The following is a 20,981-nucleotide window of genomic DNA, read 5'->3' on the forward strand; positions in this document are numbered from 1 at the left end:
ATGATCCCAGGGTCCTGGGATTGGGCCCTTCTCCCTCTCCCACTCCCCCTGCTGCTTGTGTTCCCTCTCTCACTGTTTCTCTCTGTCAAATAAATAAAATATTAAGGAAAAGTTTAGAGGGAAAGGGACAGGTCACTCAAGGTAGAGGTCACTGAAGCCGCCTACAAAGCAAGGCTGTAGCAGCCAAAGCAGGGTCGAGAACCTACCAGCTGACAGTTTGGGGGTACCTCCCCAGGAGCTAGCCTTTTTCTCTTGCAGAGCACAGAAATGGAAGTGACTCCGGAGTTCCAGAAATGGCTGCCTGAAAAAAAACCCATGAAGATACTCCCCAATCCATCTGGCTGTTGGAGAGGCACCCCAAGCCTCACCCTGCACAGCTGCCCCAGTGGACGTGCCTCCTTTCCCACCCGCCAGTGACTCAGTGCACAGGACGAAGGAGGCTGGGAGGGGAGGCTGTAGGGTCTGAATCTGCCTTGTAAGGTGTAGCCGAGCGCTCCAGCCCCTCCGTTTAGAACAACATATACCCAACCCTTAATAAATGCCAAGAACCATTCTAAGATTGGTGTAGATAAACTCATTTAATCCTCACAACACTAGAAGATCTATTTTTTTACACAAAGAATAAACGTATTTCATCCCCATTTTACAGCTGAGGAAACAGAGGCACAGAGAGGTTAATCAAGAGCGCAGAGGGACAGAGCACAGAGTGAGTGAAAGTTAAGAGTGGGGTACAGGCCCACCCTACACTACAGAGCAGCACCCGTACTCACTGGGCACTCTGCCTCTGCTACCCTCATGTCTACCAGGCGGCACAGGGGAGAGGTAGGGGAAGCTGTCGGTGTTCACCGACTCTGGGTCAGGCACTTGACAAACACCTGTGTGCTTCAATCTCAGAAGAACCCAGTGGAGATGCACCATGATACTCACTGTCCATGTGGGGAAGCAAGACCAGAGAAGTCTGACCATCTGCCAAAGCCACACAGCCCAGGAAGGGGTGGAGCTGAAATCCAAACCTTGGTCTGAGCTCTGCCTGGCAGGCCTCTCCTCCCCAAATTCGCCCCCCTCCCAACTAAAGAGCATGGAGACCAGAAGGGAAGGAAAGGAAGAGGGGGGTGAGGAGGCTGGAGAGAGGCTTCAGAGGCAGTTCTTAGCCGAGCAGCTTACATTCCCCAGGGTCCAGGAGAATGTCTGGACCTCCTCCACCTCTTGAGGGACCACAAGCAGCCATGTCCCTGGAGATGGACCACCCTGATGCTCCTGGAGCAATGGCTGGGCTTTTGGGGTCTAGAGCAAGGTCCTGTGGAGGTCTGCCCTGCCCCACCGCCGCTGCTGCACATCTGCTAGCCACCCAGCACAGGGGCAGGATGGGGGGCATTGCCAACCAGTGGTACCTCCTAATCTGTGGACTCAGACAAATGGGTATACAGCCTAGATGGGCGTACCTCACCTCCTTCAGAGAATGAAGGTAATAATCCAGATTGCAGGGTAGGCAAGGTCTGTAGCACATGGAGAGGGCATGAGCTGGGACAGAAATGTGGCCTGAGGCCCCCTGGCTCCCCTCTGACCCAGGCTCCACCAGCCCCACAAAAGGGACAAGGCAGGAAGACAGCACAGTCCGTGCTTGGGCTGGATGTCCTCTGGAAAAGGGAGCAGATTCCTAGCACAGAGGGCCCAGGGGCTTCACTGGAGCAGGCGCCGCCTGTAGACCACTGTCAGGAACAAGGCCAGGAATACCCCAGTAGCAGCTGCCCTGAGCCACGGAGCCCAGGCGCTGACCTGGATGTAATCCTCCTCCTCCAGGGGCTCCGGGGTGGCACGCGGCCCAGGATTACCCTCCAACAGGTCGACGCTGGGGTCCTGGGTCACTTGGATCCTAATGGAATCCACCGACTGGTACTCGTTCTCCTCTGGGGCATTGTCAGGCCCCGCGTCCAAGGACGTGCTGTAGCTGAGGGCCAGGTCCGCAGAGCAGCCCGAGAACGGCTCACTGACCACCCGGGAGGCCAGACAGCCTGGCTTGCTCAGCTCCAACTCGGACTCCCAGCCGGAAGAGCTGGGGTTTGGCTCAGGCAAGCTGTCTCTGGTGGAGATGGTGGGCCCTGGAGCTCCTGCAGTCTCCTGGGAAAGAAAGGAGGGGCTGGAAGGGCCTGGGGATGGCAGGGAGACGGCCAAGTTGCATGGCCCTATTTCCAGCCAGGCCATGAACTAGCATTCCAACTCTCCAATTCCCAGCCTGTAGTCTGGAAAGGAAGCCACCCCCTCTTGGAGACTCAACCCCCTGATGGTAAAGGAGGGCATTGGAGGAGGAGGGGACCAAGGCTCTGCTGGCTGGGGTACCAGTGGTGACTTCCTCCAATGTACCCCTCTTGCTACTCACTGGCCTGCCTGTGAGATCACCCCCACCCTCCTGGAGCCCTTGGTGGCTATGGCCCCATCCTACTCTGACATTCTGCCTGGGAGGAAGGCCATGGAGCGAGCAGCCACAGCGTCAGAGCCCTGCCATGGGCCTAAAGGGTCCCCTGGACTTGGTTGCTCCAGGCAGACAGCAGCTGTAGGGCTGCCCCAAGGGAGCAGCCATGAAGGGGAGGGGCACTGCTGTGTTAGTGCGGCTACCTCCAGCAGGTTAGTCCCATCTAAGACTGTAGTCAGTAAGGACTGGCTCATGGTGGGGCAGACTGGATATCCCAGTGGTAAGGAGCAGGGCACTGAGGCAGGCAGGCCGCCCTGTGCTGCCCCTCATTGTTCAGTCTGCAACACACACTACTGAGCTCCATGGGGAGCTGTGAGCTCTAAATGGGCTAAGGCACATGACCAGTGGGGGTGGCCATCATGCCCAACCCTCCTGAGGCATCCACACTTGAAGGATTATTATTACTCTAAAGGTCGTGATGTGGGATCTAGAAGAGGCTAGATCTCAGCTAGCCCTACACCCTCGAGGAGCAGTGCTGGGACATCCCAGGCTAGAGACGGACTGGAGACTGGAAAGGGTCCAAGGACAGGGCTAGGGGGAAAAGCCTGGATCACTGCTGGACAGGGCAAGGACTCACCCCTGAGGGTGTGTGGCTCCTGATGGTGGGCACAGTGCTGGCGGGCACCTTGCTGGGCACCATGCTCATGGACATCCTGGGCTCGGGCACCAAGCCTGTGGGCACTCTGGGTGCTGCTGTGCCAGCACGCACTGAGTTGATGGGTAGTTTGGATGGTGGCAGACTTGTGAGCACATTAGTGGCTACTGTCCCTGAGGGTTTTGAGCTGGCAGGCAACTTGGAAGGCACTGTTCTGTCAAGTGCTGAGCTGGCAGGAACCCTGAAGGATGCAGTGCTGCTGGTCAGCGAGCTTGTGGACACCCCAGCCCCCGCGGAGCAGACGCCGGCCTCACGGTGGTCACCAGCACCCCCGGCACAGGCCAAGCCCGTGGACGAGGAGGAGGTGCCAGCAGATGGTACTGACACGGAGGGTGCAGGCAAACGGCTCGCCCTGTGGGTGGAACGAGTCAGGGGCTGGAAGGAGACAGATGGAGACACAGGCCCACGGGATGAGGGGAGCCTGGAGGCCGTGCCTGCAGGGGGCAAAATACAAGGGGAGACACAAATCACAGGACCGTTACTCTAAAATCACAGCCACCCTGGGATCAGAAGGCTGAAGAGCCACTGTGCCCTAGCTCAAGTACCTACTGCCTCCAGGCCCCCCAACTTCTTACCCAGGGAATCTCCACAGTCCCTTTGGTCACTGTGCCCAGGCCCGGGGGGTCCAAGAAATGCAGGCACATCCTTGGTCCTATATATCCTTAGTCCTTGACCTAAAGCTGAGTCTTCTAAGAGTGAAATGGTCCCTCTCCCTAACAGCATCTAGGAGCTTAAAGATCACTCATTATCCTCTGCTCTTTCTTCTCCTGCCTGGGACACCCTCCTTTCCTCCTGTGTCTGCTCCTTAGCTTGGGGGAAATTCTGGATGCTCCTCCCTCTGCCACCTTCCCCTCCCCGCTCATAGGAGCAATTCTGGACCAGGCAGAAGAGCTCCCAGCAGTCGCAGGGCACCAGAGGCCCAGCCAGCCCCCAGGGTGCGCAAATCTCCTAGGAGACCTATGGACTCCGGGGCAAAGGGTGCAGGGACCAAGCCACCCCTGACACGAGGGCTTGAACTGGAACAAGCAGGAGGAAGCAGGTGGTGACAGTCCATAAAGGCTTTCCCTGTGGAACTCTGAGAACACACATGCCAGGCCCTACAGTTGACAAAGGCCAGGAGTCATTCTGATGTACCACCTGGCTCCCTCCAATCTAACACACAACACAATCTTGTGGGACCTGTATCCGTGCAGGGACTGAAATCTAAGTGCCCTTTGCTTCCCTGGTCCACATCAGCATCTCCTGCAAGGTGTTTTATGGCAAGCTGACATTGCAAAGTATAAACAGATGCTGGGGGAAGAACTCTAGGGTGGCAGGAGTGTAGGGCGCTAAAGTGGCTTCTCTGAGCCTGTAACTGTTCATGTGCCTTGTGGCTGTCCCAGGGGCCCCAAACGCGGGGCAGGCCATAATGTTCCATGGAATGCAGTCTGGGAAATAATGATGCAGAGAAATGCCAGCCTGGGAGGTCAGAATGGACCTCTTCTATATTCCCAAGAAGGAGTGCTGAGATCTGGTTTGGGGTCCAGGCCCTTACCTGATGAAAATCATACTTCCTCTGGGGACTGAGAAGTTTTAGTGATTTCCGGGAGCTAGATCCCCATTTGGGGTAGGGCAGTGCCCACGGGTTCCCCTGCCAGTAGGTGGCCGAGGCCTTCTGCACTGTCCTCCAGCTCCTGGAGAACCCTGCAGAGTCACTCCTCTTGGTAGAGTCCCAAAATAGCCCTAATCCTCTTCCCTTACCTGTATCCACACCCTCTGCAATGTGACTGTCAGTCCTCTCATCCAGGGATGGAGTCTATTTCCTGACTCCTTGACTCTGCGCTGGCCTCCGTTACCTGCTTTGGCTCACAGAATGAGGCAGGATGAACACTGCCAGGTTGAGTCTTTGCCCAGGAGTCCACTCTCTCAGAATTCTGCTCAGCTGCCATGAAACAGACTTGTCTGGTGAAGGACGAGGACTAGCTGAAGAGAACCAAGGTGCCCAGCCACCAGGCATAAGCAGAGCGTACGTGTGTGTGGGCATCAACGTGTATACAATTGGGAATTGTATACAACGTGTATACAAATATACTGAATTCAGCCGAGATCTGAAGAACTACCCTGAACCAGCCCAAACTGCTAACCCACAGCATCATGAGCTAAATTGTTATATTTTAAGCTACTAAATGTTGGAATAATTTGCTACATAGAAAATATGGATATGCCCTCTAAGGAACTGAGTTGCTCCCTGAGGTAAACTCCCTTTATTCCCACTCTTGCCTCCTGTCCAAGGAAGCCAGGGGGGCAACTCTAAGTCTTTACCCTCACTGGGAGGTTGGAGAGGCCCCAGAACTCCAGATTCCACACATACCTGGTGTGTGGGCACCGCCTAGTTCTGTGTCCTGCTCTTCATGTCCACTGGAGGTCAGAGGGCTAAAGGCCGCCATGTCAGAGGACGATTCCAGGGGGCCAGCTGGCCTCCTCAGGACAGCCCCAGAATGGGGCATCTGTGGGACCTTCTTTGAACTCTGCAAGAGGGAAAATATAAATGAGGCAATTGCTTTTCCCAGGAGTGGGCATCTCCTACAGGTCTCAGCCCATAGCACGGAGTACAGAAACTAAGGAAGCCCCTAGCCCTAGCTTTGGTCATTGCCAGACCCTGTCTACAGGAACCTACCTCACCAAAAACACACACCGTCCCATGGGGAGTCTCTATTCATCTGCCTTGCCCTGTAAAAAGTTCCCCTCTCTGATGCTATTGCACAGACTCCTTTCTTGGGCTTCAAGTTCATGGTCTGGCCTCTCCTGGACATCCCAACGGAATCAGCCATTTCCGCCCTGAATCAGCTTTACTGGCAATAAGTACTCCAACCACCCCCTTACCTCCTGCTTCCCCAGTACCCCTCCGCTGTTCATTCCCTGGTCCTTCGATCTACCTCATCTCATCACACAAACCACTGCAAAGACCACAAAACTGTGGCTTCACAGCTGGCTGGTAAGAGGATTGAGCATTGCCACAGGGTAAAGCCCGGCTCAGCAGTCTGAAAGCTGGTTTGGAGCCTACCTCCACTGAGGGAGCCCTGAGGTTCCGAGCAGAGATTAGACATGGTTTGTGGTTGGGAGAGAAGAGAGCTTCTAGAAGCTGGACAGACAGGAACACAAAAGCAGGAGGCCCAAAGTAGACTGTGAGGACATACCTCTTCCGGGGACTCTGGTGGCTGGGTGTCCTGGACTGACAAGGGGAAACTTGGCTCCTCCTCTCTGTAGCCATTGTGGGGGGCACTGGGGGCCACAGCAGGTCTAGAGGACCGTGGAACCTCAGCAGGAACTAACTGTGGCTCCACTGGGGCTGGAGGCCGGTTCCGGACCCCTGGAGGCAAAGATAGAGTGATGTCAAGGGGGAATCATGGATGCTCCCAGTGACAGGAAAGGCCTGCGTGTTCCTGGACCCCCAGGTCAATGACTATCAGCCCCCACCCCTAGCTCCCAAAGCTGTCCTGATGTAGGATGTACTTAGAAGAGACAAGACTCATTGAGTGGGAGGCAGTAGCAGGAGGAAGAGAGGAAGGTAGGGAGGACAAAAACAAGGAGAGGTAGAAGGAGTAGGGTGGGAGAGGTTGGGGGGAGCATGGGGGGCACTCCACAAGCCTCTCACAACCCAGGCTGGGTCAGCGGTCACCACTTCTTTGTCCCCTGTCATTCTGGAACCCAGTGGCTTTCTCCTCCTCTTTGTTGGTGGCTGTCACCATTAACTGACCCCTCAGAAAGAAGGATGGAAGAGAGGGAGGGAGAGGGAGGGAGGGAAAGAAAAAAAGAAAGAAAGCAAACAGGAGGCTATTCTAAGGCTGTATATCTAGTAAGGGTCTCAGCAGTTGTCTCTAGTCTAAAACATAAATAGGGCTGGCTTGAGTTTTCTTCCTGTTTTGATCCTTCAGACCTGACCTCACCAGACCCCTCTGGCCACTTGTCCCGGCAGGGTAACTGGGCAGCTGGGGTGAGACTGAGAAAACTCCAGGGGAAGCAAGGGGGAGAGGAACAGATGAAGGAAAGGAAGGAAGGAACCCATGAGGAAGAAAGAGGAGACAGTGAAGGAGGAAGGGAAGAGAAGAGTAGAGTAGAGTGGAGAGAAGGCAGTCAACTGAAAGAGAGACAAGAGGAAGTGAGAAAGAGGAGGGAAGCAAATGTCACAGCCACAAAAATTAGAGGAAGTCCCATCTCCTGAGCACATGGGAGGTGTCCAGTCCCACATCCATCATCTCGTGGTACCCACCACAGTCCTACAATGTAGATGTCTGGCCATTAGTCCCATTTTACAGAGGGGAAGACTGAGGTTTAGAGAAATTAAGGGACTTGGCCGAAGGGACATGGCTAACAAGAAGCTAAGCTGTGATCCACACCCAGGTTTGTCTACAGCCTGGGAGTCATGGGAGGGAAAGTGACAGAGGGATGCAGGAGGTACAGAGGTGAGGGGAGAGGCTGAATGGAGGCCAGGGGAACCAACAGGGGTTCCACAAGGAGGGCCACAGCAGGAAGCTCACCGGGCAGGTTGCTGTGGTAGATGCGAGCCACTTCGTCAGCAAGATCCACCAGCTCACAGGCCCTCAGTGCACTGATGAGGGACTCCACCCAGCCGATCCGCCGCCGAAGGCTGTTGAAGAGCTCCCAGAGGGTGCCCTGGTTCCCAGAGAGCTGGCAAGAGGCCCGCAGTCGGTCCTGGAAAACACAGCCAGCTGCCCTGCTCAAGCCAGGGGGCCCTGGCCCCTTCCCCACTCAGGAGGGGACAGCTGCAGAGAGAGGCTCCAAGTAGCCACAAGAGTGAGGCAGCCATCTGAAACTCGGTCAGAGCCCAGGACAAGGCCAGTGCTTGGGCCCAAGTTTAAAGGCGGTTACCAGGAAACAGGTTCTTACTGTGTGCCAGGCCCTGTGCTCAGGATGCTGTGAGCTACTGTCCCAACTCTACTGGTGAGGAAACAGAGGCTTAGCAGAAATAAGGTAACAAAGATCCTACGGACAGATCCTAGTTAGTCCTTCACCAAAGCCTGGGGTTTGTTCAGGCAGCCCCGAAGGCAAAAAGAAAGGGTTTGGATTAGCAGCAGAGGAAAGGGTACAGAGGGAACAGAAGATGAAAAGGAGGTAAAGGGACAGAGAGAGGAAGCCAATGCTAAGAATTAGGAGGCTGGGGGGCTGGGAGACTCTGATAAGGAGTCTCAGGGCAGAGGAGGTTTTATGGGCACTGAATTCCCACATGTAGACGGGCAACCAGAGAGCAGAAACGAAGACCCACAGGAAACATATCCTGCAGAACTAGTCACGAGGTATCCCCACAAGCCCCCAAATCCAAGGGAGGGGGCCCGAATCCCAACAGCCACAGGCCCGCACCACCACCAGCACAGCCGCGTGGTGGCAGCAGAGAGCCGGTGCCACTGGGAGCAGCTAGAACTGGGAGGCGGCCAGCCCCACTTCACTTGGGGCCACAGCCAGTTCTGAAAGGCTAGGGCAGCCTGGCTCCCGCAAGCTCTCAAAACTGAGCCCTGGGCTCCCTGTCAGGACAGGGTCCCGTGATAAGGTGAATGGAGTCAACACTGAGCAGGAACAATGACAAGAGACGACGTCAAGGAAAGTCCCGAGGGAAGCACGTGAGGGGACGTGAGGGGACCGAGGCCCAGACATCTCAGGCAGCCAGCACCCTACTTTTTTAGCACTACACCGTATGGACGCGAGAGGGAGCTCAGTCACGTGGGAAAAGGCCAGCCTGAACCACACTTCATTCTGCAAGTTAGAGAAGCGTCAAGGTCAAGAAGCAGGATGCAGAAGTTGGAGAAGGAAGGAGTTGGCCCTGGCTTTGGGGGGAAGCTCTGAGCCCCATGCCCCTGCACCAAGTCAGTCAGAGTCCCACGCCCCCAGCTCACCTGGTCACTTGTGGTGAGGCAGGACAGGTAAGGCAGTATCTCCAGAACATGAATGCGGTCAACAAAATTGCTGTAATGGTGGCGGATATACTCGTAAGTCTTTTCCTCGGCAAACGTCATCGCTGTCTAGGTTCTGAAGTGACGGAGGGTTCTGGCCCATAAAAGGACAGATGGAGAGGGCGGGTAGAAAGGCTGGAAAAGAAAGCATACCACGTATAGTAACAGAGTTGGGAATGGGGTGGGACAAAAGGCAATGACTCCTTTCTTTCTCAGTTCTCTGGAGTGCTTGCTTCTTTCTTTAATCGTCTAATTTTATTACTGCCTGAGTCCCAGAGGCCCTCAAGAAATTTGCTTAAAAATGAATTGATGACCGGGGCGCCTGGGTGGCTCAGTGGGTTAAAGCCTCTGCCTTCAGCTCAGGTCATGGTCCCAGGGTCCTGGGATCGAGCCCTGCATCGGGCTCTCTGCTCAGCAGGGAGCCCGCCTCCCCCCCACCTCTGCCTGCCTCTCTGCCTACATGTGAACTCTGTCAAATAAATAAATAAAATCTTTAAAAAAAATGAAGTGATGACCAAAAGAAATCAGATCCAGCTCTAGGCCCCATTTCTGCTCTGCAGGCTGGTCAGTGTTGGGGAGGGCTCTGGCTCCCTGCCAATTTCCCAAGGTCTGTTTGTGCCCTTAGCTGCTGACAGCAAGAGGGCTCCACCAAGAAGTGCTGCTTCCCCGGGATGTACCAGGAAAAAAAAAAAAAAGAAAGAAAGAAAGAAAGAAAGAAAGAAAGAAAGAGAGAGAGAGAAAGAAAGAAAGAAAAGCCCAAAATAATAATAGGATCATCCTACTTTAAAGGTGAAGGAAACAAAGTACCAAGAAATTAAGGGGCTTGCTAGTTAGTGGAAGAGCAAAAAACGGAAGTCTTCAGGCTTCAGAATCAGGTTCTTTCTAGAACATGACTGCAAGCCCACCATTAAGGCTTGCTGCATACATGTTCTTAGGGTAGGAGGCTGGTTCCACTCACTGTGTGATCTGGTGCAAATTACCAGTCCTCTTCACCCCTAAAATGGTTTAGAGAGCTTGTTTTGACAACACAATAGTTCAACCACATAAGGTTCACATTTAGAAGTGCCTAAATTACTTAGCAATTGCTACTAGGTACTAACTTGCTACTTAGGTAGCACTTACCACAATTTGCAATTATAGATGGGGTTGTCTGCCAGTTTCTTACCTGCCTCCCCCCTCAGGGAGAGCTGCAGGGAATAAGAGGGACAAGATCTCTGCCATCATCCAATTTATATTCTATTGGGGTGGGACAGATAACAAATCAGTAAACATATACATAAATAAGATTTTCAGACATTAATCATAAGAAAATAAAGCAGGGTAATGAGACAGAACCCCTGGAGAAAGGTATGTTGCATGGATGGAGGTGATCAGGGAAGTCTTTCTGAATCCCTGACATTTGAGCTGAGGCCTTCTGGGCTGTAACAAGATCAGCGCTGGAGGTGGGGGTTGGAGGGCAGCACAGCAAATTAGAAGTCCTAAGGCGTAAATGAGCTTGGCATGTTTGAAGAACAGAAAACAGGTCTGGGGGGTCCAGGTTTAGAAAGCTAGGGGGAGGGGCAGAGATCAAGAAACCAAAAAGAAAGGAAGTCCATATTTGTTCACATTTATTCACCGTTCCACTAGAGGCGGGCCCATCCTAAGTTTCTTTCATTTAGGAGAGGAGAAATGATGCCAGGTTGCACAAGATCAAGGAGGTTAGGAGAGGTGGCTCATGTGGGGTGTTGCAGGAAAGGACTTTGGGGGTTGTTTTGGGGGGGTGTTTTGGAGTGAGATGGGAGGCCATCAGGGGGTTCTGAGCAGGGAAGGGAGAGGCCTGAACTTTTGTTAAAGACCTCCCTGGTAGTTGTGAAAAACCTGGACTGTGGAGGGGCCAGAATGGAAGCAGGGAGACAAATTAGGAGGCTAAAGGAAGGGGCCGCAGGATGGGGATGGCAGGAATGCTGCCCTCGGAGGTTGAGAGGTGCTTGGGTTCCTGGTGTGCTGTGGATGTGGGAAGTGAGGAAGAGAGAAGAATCAAGGATGCTCAGGTGTTGGTGGATGGAGGGTGCCATTCAGGCAGGCCAGAGAATCTGGTGGAGAAGCTGTGGTACAGAGAGGTCTCCAAAGCTCCATTTTGAACAAGTGAAGCCTAAGATGCTGTAACATGTCCAAGTAGGTTTTGTGGGAAGGAAGGGGTCAGGAGACGGAGGGTCAGGCTGGAGCAAAAACATAGGTGCCTGGCGTGGGTGGGGCTCTAGGCCTCATAGCCTCATGTTACATGCCTTGCTTGGTTAGCCACCAGGGGCGACATTCCAGCCGGTCATGTGTTAATGACAGAGGTCAAGAGGATCAAGGAGAATGGGGGGAGGGGGCTCCTCTGAGCCTTCAGGAGATGAGCAAAGAACAACTCTAAGGTGGCTAAATGACCCTTTCTCCTTCTTTTCCATGGCATCCAGAGAGGTACCAGAAGAGAGTCAAGTAATACATTCTTCTGCATCTGAGCCTCAGCCCTTAGGCATTAAGAGCTTGGGAAGTATGGGGACTCATGGGTGGCTCAGTGGGTGAAGCATCTCCCTTCAACTCAGCTCATGATCCCAGAGTCCTGGGATCGAGTCTGGAATCAGGCTCCGTGCTCGGCCAGTTCTCCCTCGGCCTGCCGCTCCCCCTGCTCGCTCCCTCTGACAAATAAATAAAATCTTTTAAAAAGGGGGGTAGGGTGGGTGGGGAGTATGAAGTATAGCATGCTCCAACCAAAAAGAAAGGAAGTCCATATTTGTTCACATTTATTCACCGTTCCACTAGAGGCGAGCCCATCCTAAGTTTCTTTCATTTAGGAGAGGAGAAATGATGCCAGGTTGCACAAGCAGACCAGTGGCCCTGTCAGGATTTGAACCCAGGACTTGCTGCCTCTTTGCAGCTCACCATAACGCCTTGCAGAATATAGGCCCCGCTGCAGCAAATGAGGCTCACAGCCCCAGAGGGATCAAGGGCACGGCTTAGGTGAGGGGAGTTGCTGGATAAGGGTGTGCCTGGGAGGCTGAAACATTTAGTCCCTTCTCTTGAAAGAACTGTAAATCCTTCAGACAAGCCCGAGTGCATCCCTCTATGGCAGTCACAGTTCTCAGGTTGTTGACTGTACTTCCAAAAGTTTTTGAGACGCCTCAGCATGCACAGGAGAACGTCGGGTTTTTTTGTTTTTTTTTTTTTTTAATTTGTTTTTGTTTTTGTTTTCCCAGCACCTCCTTTCGGTCTGAGAGAAGCGCGGACCCACGCTGCGAGGAGAGCTGTCTACCCGAATGCCCCGGAGGCTCTGAGAGCGTCCCGGAAAGAAATAACCACCAGCCGAGAGGGGCGAGGCCTCACCAACTGGGCTCCGATTGCTGGATGGGACCGGGACCAGGCTCGCTGAGGGAGGGAGCAGTTGTCACCCCGGAGAACTGTCATGGCCCCGGGGAGGACTGCGGTCCGGGACTTGTAGGAGCGGCCGCGGCTCCGGGAGGTTGGCGCGCCCGGGCCAGGCCTCGCCCCGGAGTCACCCTCGGCCTGCCGAGAGGCTGCAGGAGCTCCGCAGCCGGCGCCTGCCTTCTTCCCGCCCAACTTCCCCTCCAGTCCGGGCAGACACCCCGCGCCACCCCCGGGGCTGGCTGAGGCTCGTGGAGCCCTCGCTGCGGCGAACTGCTCGTGGGCTCTTCCCCAGCCCCGCGCACCCAGTGGCGTCCCTGACCCCCGTGCGCCCCGGCGGACTCCCGAGTCCCACTCGGCTCTTGACGCCGCTGGCCACCTCCCCGAACGGGATCCGCGTGCCCTGAGCCGACGGGACAGAGGGCCCGGGCCGGCTAACCTACCTCGGGTAGCCACCACTCCACGACCCGCCGACCTCCGCGGACACTCCGGAACCCGCCCCAACAGGGGAGGGGCGGGACCGCGCGGCCATTGGCCAGACGGCGGGGGCGGGGCTTCTCGGCACACCCGAGCCAGAGGGCCGTAGGCTGTGGGCGCTTGGCCTTGGCTCCGGGCCTGGACACGCCGGACAGCGCTCCCGGACCGACCTAGGTCCCCGCTGGGGCGTAGAGGATCAGATTGTTTTCTTTCCTTGTTTGTCTCGAGCAACGTCCAGGGGAAATCCAGAATCCAAGTGGACGGCCGACCTCGGAGTCAGTGGTCAGCTGGGTCATCGTGCTCCCTACGCTAAGCAATCACTCCTCCAGCCGTGTAATTTGAAGAGGGAGGGTCTTTATGTCATTTGTACCTGGGCACCTAGGACCTGGCACATAGTTAGTGCTCAATAAATATAGGGTGATACGCGAAGTTCACAGGGCGACTCCTGGGGAAGCAGGATATCGGTGGGAGGAAGCTGGGTAGGTGAGAGCTGGGCAGGGGCGCCGCGATTGACTTGCCCTGCCTGCTGGGTGTGGGTCTTTAGTGCTGCGTGGGAGGCTTCTCTGCCCAAGGGTCTGAGGCAGGTACCTCCCCACAGTGCTTGCCAACTGCCTGGCCCTTCCTCTGCTTGGGGCAGAAGCCAGCAATTACTGAGCCCCCACTGTGTTCCAGGTACAGGCTTAAAGTCTTATACCTTAGAGCCCACTAAATACTCTCACAATAACCAGGTTGAGGTTTATTTTTCCCGGTTTTAAGAGATATTAAAAGATTCAGAAAAATGGCAGTTCTTACTAAACTTAAACATGCCAAGTCTATCACCCAGCCACCACTCTCTTAGCCGTGTGTCCACCTAAAAATGTACAGGATACCTAGTGTTCATAGTGTCTTTGTTCGCAATAGCCAAACTCTGGAAACAACCCAAAGTTTCCCTCAGCAGGAGAATGAAGAGACCAACAGTGGTGTGCTCACATTATGGAATAGTATACAGCAGTGAAAAAGACAATTGATCACTACGCATAACATGGATGACTCGCACCAGGATAAATGGGAACCACAGTTAACCAAGTCAAGCACAAAGAATACATCCTGTTTGTTCCTTCAGTGGCAAGGTAAGGCAAGGTTCAAAAACAGGCAAAACTCATCTACATAAATAGAAATCATTCACTGGTTACTTCTGGGTGGGTACAAGGGAACTTTTGCAGGGAATAAAAATGTTCTCTATCATTGTTTTAAAGATTTTATTCATTTGTTTGAGAGAGAGAGCATGTACATGACCAGGGGGAGGGACAGGGGGAGAAGCAGACTTCTTGCTGAGCAGGGAGCCTGACATGGGGCTTGATCCCAGAACCCTGGGATCATGACCTGAGCTGAAGGCAGGCGATTAACTGACTGAGCCACCCAACCACCCAGGTGTCCCAGAAATATTCTGTATCTTGATGTGAGTGGTGGATATATGGGCTTGTGCATATGTAAAAATGCATCAGCTGTACAGTCAAGATTGTTATACTTTATACTTCAACTTAAAAGTGAAAGACTGGGCACCTGAGTGGTTCAGTCAGTTAAGTGTCTGCCTTTGACTCAGGTCATGATCCCAGGGTAGGGAGATCAAGTCCTACCTCTGGCTCCACACTCAATGGGGAGCCGCTTGAGGTTCTCTCTCTCCTCTGGGGCCGGGGGAGGGGTGGGGGGGTGAGGAGGGTAGGGAGGTGGGGGGTGCTTTGGCAGAGATCACATGCAAATGCCTGAGTACACACCTATCTTAAAAGTCAGTGCTCCCAAACTAAGCCACAGGAAAATGCCTGAACACTTTTTAGATGAGATTTTATTTATTAGTAACCCTGTGGATATTTCACAACATTCAGCATTTACAAAATGTTATTATCACACCTGAACTCAACTAACTGTAATAAAGCCAGTATGCCTTGTTTAGCCAAGACAGGGTGAATGTCAATTGGTTCAAGAATTCATCTTGCCTGCTACCTACTCCAATCCATGACCTCATATCTAATTCTTGCAGGAAGAACATGGGAGGGGCACCTGGGTGGCTCAGTGAGTTAAAGCCTCTGTCTTCAGCTCGGGTCATGATCTCAGGGTCCTGGGATCGAGCCCTGCTTCGGGCTCTCTGCTCAGCGGGGAGCCTACTTCCCCCTCTCTCTCTGTCTGCCTCTCTGCCTACTTGTGATCTCTCTCTCTGTGTGTCAAATAAATAAAATCTTAAAAAAAAAAAGAATATGGGAGTGTGACGACTGGCTTCCAAATGCAATTTTCACCCCTGTCTCTACCCTTATATTAGGAAAAAATAAATAAATAAAACACAGCTTTCTCAAAAACACAATGAGATATTATCTTAGCCCATTTGGGCTGCTGTCTGGGAGACCCAGACAACAAACACTTATTTCTAATTCTGGAGGCTGGGAAGTCCAAGATCAAGGTGCCAGCAGATTTGGTGTCTCATAGACGCTCACTTGCTACTTCAGAAACACAGTCTTCTTGCTGTCCTCACATGATACTTCCATCATGTGAGCAAGGGAGATCTCTGGGTCTCTTTAAAAGAGCACTAATTTGGAGCACCTGGGTGGCTCAGTGGGTTAAAGCCCCTGCCTTCCGCTCAGGTCAAGATCCCAGGGTTCTGGGATCAAGCCCTGCATCCGGCTCTCTGCTCAGCAAGGAGCCTGCTTCCCCCGCTCTCTCTGCCTGCCTCTCTGGCTACTTGTGATCTCTGTCTGTCAAATAAATAAATAAAATCTTAAAAAATAAAAGAGCACTAATTTGATTCATAAGTGCTCCACCCTTGTGACCCAAATCACCTCCCAAAGATACCACCTCCAAATACCATCACCTTGGGGATTGGATTTTAAAATATAAATGGGGGGGGGGGACATAAACATTTGGTCTATAGCAGATTCAAACCTTTAGGATGGCTACTATAAAACCAACAAACAAGAAAATAACAAGTGTTGGCAAGGATATGGAGAAACTGGAACCCTTGTACATTACTGGTATGAATGTGAAATGTGACGCAGCTGCTATGGGACAGGATGGCTGTTTATTGTGGTGTAACATACACAGAACATAAAATTTAACATATTCTAACCACTGGTAAGTGTACAGTTCTCTGGCAATATTCACACTGCTGTGCAGCCATCGCCACCATCCATTTCCAGAACTTTTTCATCTTCTCCAACTGAACCTCTCTACCCATTAAACACTAAGTCTTCACTCTCCATTGCTCCCCAGCTTCTAGAAGCTCCTATGCTACTTTCTGTCTCTAGGAGTTTGACTGTTCTAGAGAGCTTATGTAAATGGAATGATACAATATTTGTCATTTCATGACTGGCTTATTTCATGTAGCATAGTGTCTTCAAAGTTCATCCCTATTATAGTATGTGTTAGAATTTCCTTCCTTTTGAAGGCTGAATAAGATTCCATTGTTATGGATAGACCACATTTTGTTTATCCATTTGTTCACTGCTTCTACCTTTGGCCAGTTGTGAATAATGCTGCTGTGAACGTGGAAGTACAAATATCTGTTGAAGTCCCCGCTTTCGTTTCTGTGGGTATACCTCCAGAAGGAGACTTGCCGGATCGTATGATAACTCTATTTTTAAATGGGAAAATGGGTGGAGAGGTTCAGTTGGGGAAGATGAAAAAGTTCCGGCAATGGATGGTGATAATGGCTGCAAAACAATGAATGTTCTTAATGCCAGGGAACTGCACACCCCACAATGTTTAGAATGGTATGTTACCACAATAAAAATCCTGGCCTACATGGTCTCCTGCCACCTTTGCCTGGGACCCTAAGGAGAGCATATCATCTCATCTATGCTATTCTCGCCAAAACTCATAATCTGAAGCCAATCATGGGGAAATGTCAAAAACCCCAAATGTGGGCCATTCAAGAGGTGTCTCGTTCCATACAGTAGACACTTTGCACCATAGCCATTTCCCACAAATTAAGGTATTGATGTAAAACTCAGTTACTCAGCCCCACGAGCCACATTCTAAATGCTATTTTTATATATGGCTAATGCTGCCACAGTGTACAGCACAGATATTGTGTGTTTCTCTCATTGCAGAAAATTCTACCGGAGGGCTTTAAAAAAAGGGATGCCGGACAGCATTGACCTACAGAATAACTCTCCAAAAATGTCAAGGAAAGACTGAGGAACTGTTCCTGATTAAACAAGAATAAAGAGATAGAACAACTGAAAGCAATGGGAGATTCTGAATTGGACCCTGAAAGAGAAAAAAGGACATTGGTGGGACAAACGTGGAAGGCTTACTAAGACTTTGGATTAGTTAATAATACTCCATCTGTGTTAATTTTCTGGTCTTTATCATTGTACTGTGGTTATGTAAGATGTAAACATTTTATTATTTTTGCAACTGTTTTGTAAGTCTGAAATTATTTCAAAATGAAAAATTTTTAAGTAAGATAAAATGTAAAGCCATCCCTATCTTGCTATTTATATTATTGTACCTTTTACAGTTGACTGCGTTCCACCCTATTTCATGAGTAGATTGCATTTTGGGGGCTTTTGAAGTTTTTATTTAAATTCCAGTAAGTTGGGGCGCCTGGGTGGCTCGGTGGGTTAAACCTCTGCCTTTGGCTCAGGTCATGATCTCAGGGTCCTGGGATCAAGCCCCGAATCGGGCTCTCTGCTCAGCAGGGAGCCTGTTCCCTTCCTCTCTCTCTGCCTGCCTCTCTGCCTACTTGTGATCTGTCAAATAAATAAATAAATCTTTAAAAAAAATAAATAAAATCCAGTTAGTTAACATACAGTGTAATATTAGTTTCGGGTGTACAATATAGTGACTCAGCACTTCCATACGCCACCCAGGGCTCAATCATGACAACTGCTCTCCCCAATCCCCATCACTTGTTTCACCCATCCCCCACCCACCTCCCCTCTGGTGACCATCAGTTTGTTCCCTATAGTTAAGAGTCTGTTTCTAGATTTATCTCTATCTCTCCATGAGTAGAGTTTATTGATCGCTGTCTGATTATTAGTGGAAGGGCAAGAGAGTGATCTATATCCCAGGCACCCACCCCCGCCCCTCTAGTGAGGGCCTGTGGAATCCGCCTCCATACTAACCAAGCATAACCAAGCAGGTGGCCCAAGTCCCCAAGCGGGTGCTACTAGGAGGGCCATGGCTCAGATGTGTTGACTCAGCAGCCACCAGCTCACGTTTCCCCCTAGAGAGCAGAGTCAGGCCCAAAGAATAGTGACGGCCCCAAAAAGGGAAATGTTCTCATGTCTGAGGCCCTTCAGGGAGCTCTCTAAGACTGAAAAACAAAATCTAAACCCGTCTTTACAACCTTGTTTCAGATAAGTTTTTAAACTGTTATTATTTAAACTATTTTATCTTTCACACTGCCAATTTCATTTCAAAAAAAATGATATATTTTCAGTAAAGCTGAGGAAAAATTTTATGCTTATATAGTTACTATGGGGAAAACTAGAAATGCTTGATGAAGAAAATGGAAATCTGCACTCCTAAGGCTACCACTCAGGAGAAACTACCAGTGATATTCCAGTGTTGTCTTGTCTTGTCTTTCTTTCTTTCTTTCTTTCTTTCTTTCTTTCTTTCTTTCTTTCTTTTTTTTTAATAAAGATTAACTTATTTATCAGAGAGAGAGAGAGATGAGAGGCTGGGGAGGTGGTAGGGAGGGAAGGGCAGAGGAGGAGAAGAATCCCAAGCAGACTCTCCACTGAGCACAGAGCGCACAGGGGGCTGGACCCCATGACCCTGAGATCACCACCAGAGCAGAAATCAAGAGTCAGATGCTTAAGTGACTGAGCCACCCAGGTGCCCCACGCCAGTGGCTTTTACCTAGGATATGCTTTCCTGCAATACAGGGCCTCTGAGTCCTCTGGCTTCCAGGAATCACCCTTGGACTCTCTGGACATAACGGGGTCTAGTATAAGCTCACCTTACCTTTCAGTGGTCTCAGGAGAAGAGGGTTTGTCAGCTTGTGGATCAGTCCCTGCTGCAGATGGCTCTTTTGGGGCTCAGTCCCGGTGGTCAGTCTACATGGCCTCTTCATCAGCCTCAGGACATTGTTTGCTGGTCACCTGCCACTCAGGCACTGCTCTTCTGCACTTTCTTCCCGAGAACCACTGAAGTAAGTTGCTTGGCAACAGACATTTAACTAAAATTTGTGGGAAAACAAGCAAATGTGTGTGTGGGCAGGATGTGGCTTGCAAGCTACCAGAGTTCACAGATGTCCCCCAGTACAGCAACCTTCCCCGATCACATTCCTCCATGGCCCCAGCTTCCTACAGCAGCCATCCTTGCTTTCAGCCCCTCTTCCTCTCTCTTGTCCTAAGGCCCCTCCCCTAGGATCTGGAACCGGTGCAGAAAACAGAAAACACTGTGGTTCTTTTGTGCACAAAAGGGCTTTGTTTCTTGAAGCATAATTCTGTGAAATGTATCAATCTTAAGTGTGCTACTTGATTTTCACCTGTCCAACCAGCACCTGGATCAAAATCAAGACTCTTTCTGTCTCTCAGAAAATTCCCTTGTACCCCTTTATCAATCTCAACCCCAATTCATTATTCTGATTCCAACACCATAGTTTAGTTTTTGCCTGTTTTTGAATTTAATATAAACAAAATCAAATAATACATGCTCTTTGGTGTCTGGCATCTTTCACCCAGCATTTTTTTTAGAGTAATGTCTACTCCTGACAGGGTACTCGAACTCAGGGTTGCATTCGCCACTGACTGAGCCAGCCAGGCTCCCCTACTCAACATGTTTTTGACATTCGTCTATTTTGTTGCATCTATCAGGAATTCATTCTTCCATTGCTGCGGAGTATTCTATCACACAAGTATGTCACAATTTATTTATTAATTCTATTTTCTTTTTTTTTTTAAGATTTTATTCATTTGACAGAGAGAGCGAGAGAGATCACAAGTAGGCAAAGGCAGGCAGAGAGAGAGGGGGAAGCAGGGAGCCCGATGCAGGGCTCCATCTCAGGACCCTGAGATCATGACCTGAGCCAAAGACAGACGCTTAACCATCTGAGCCACCCAGGCGCCCCTATTAATTCTATTATCTATGGAATACTTGGGCTTCTCTGGGTTTGGGCTACTAGCAATAAGGCTGCTATGAGCATGCACGTATAAATCTTTTTGTGGAGCTAAGCCCTCATTTAAAAATTGCTGGACAATAAGGTATGTTTAGCTTTAAAAGAAGCTTCCAGGGATACCTGGCTAGTTTAGTTGGAAGGGTATGTGACTCTTAATCTCAAGGTCATGAGTTCAAGAGGCACACTGGGCATGCAGCCTACCTAAAAAGATTTAAAAAAAAAAAAAAAAAAAAGCTTCCAAGCTATTCCGTAAAGAGGAATTTTACACTTCCACCAGCAGTGTACTGATAGTTTCAGGCGATTCAATTCAGTCCTCTAATTCACCAACACTTAACATGGTCAGTTTTTTTTTTTTTTCCCAGAGGAAGGAATTTATTTTTTTTTTTAAGATTTTATTTATTTGTCAGAGAGAGAGGAGAGCGAGCGAGCACAGGTAGACAGAATGGCAGGCAGAGGCAGAGGGAGAAGCAGGCTCCCCGCCAAGCAAGGAGCCCGATGTGGGACTCGATCCCAGGACGCTGGGATCATGACCTGAGCCGAAGGCAACTGCTTAACCAACTGAGCCACCCAGGCGTCCCAGAGGAAGGAATTTAATACAGAAAATTAGTTCGTTTCCAAATTGGGCGGGGGTTGGGGGGATGCTGCAGGCAGCAGGAAGCCACCAAGGTAGTAACTGAGCTCAAGAGCACACCCCCATAACCACAGTCAGAACTGAGAGGGCTGCTGCTGCCACCCCCAGCTCCAGAGGGCTCTGTCTCAACGTCCAGTCAAGGCAGGAATGCCAAGTCTGGCTGCTGAGATTTCTCTAGATCCTCACATATTTGTGTCCTTGCTGTCAACAGAGATGGTAGCAGGAAGATGGCTCCACCCCCCAAATCCCTGGTGGGGCATCTAATTGTCAGACCACATTTTTCTTTTTTAAAGATTTTATATATTTGACAGAGACAGCAAGAG

At 51.0% G+C, this 20,981-nt stretch overlaps 1 protein-coding gene across 4 annotated transcripts; it reads right to left on the reverse strand.

Moving 5' to 3' along the window:
* Positions 1 to 1,081: 1,081 nt before the first annotated feature.
* Positions 1,082 to 19,085, reverse strand: MAVS (mitochondrial antiviral signaling protein). 4 transcript variants are annotated; one of them, XM_047743665.1, is made up of 7 exons: positions 18,872 to 19,085; positions 9,014 to 9,205; positions 7,643 to 7,817; positions 6,302 to 6,474; positions 5,476 to 5,632; positions 3,048 to 3,559; positions 1,082 to 2,118 (listed from the first exon to the last, which is right to left on the reverse strand). In XM_047743665.1, the coding sequence occupies exons 2-7, from the start codon at positions 9,131 to 9,133 to the stop codon at positions 1,681 to 1,683; spliced, it is 1,575 nt and encodes a 524-aa protein (XP_047599621.1). In that variant the 5' UTR covers positions 9,134 to 9,205; positions 18,872 to 19,085; the 3' UTR covers positions 1,082 to 1,680. The 4 variants fall into 4 exon arrangements, with proteins under 4 accessions (XP_047599621.1, XP_047599618.1, XP_047599620.1 ...); XM_047743662.1 differs by lacking the exon at positions 18,872 to 19,085 and adding an exon at positions 12,898 to 13,034; XM_047743664.1 differs by lacking the exon at positions 18,872 to 19,085 and adding an exon at positions 10,236 to 12,882.
* Between the last annotated feature and the right edge of the window lie 1,896 nt (positions 19,086 to 20,981).

The sequence above is a fragment of the Lutra lutra genome, chromosome 9 (genome assembly GCF_902655055.1).
Source record: "Lutra lutra chromosome 9, mLutLut1.2, whole genome shotgun sequence".
Lineage (NCBI taxonomy): Eukaryota > Metazoa > Chordata > Mammalia > Carnivora > Mustelidae > Lutra > Lutra lutra.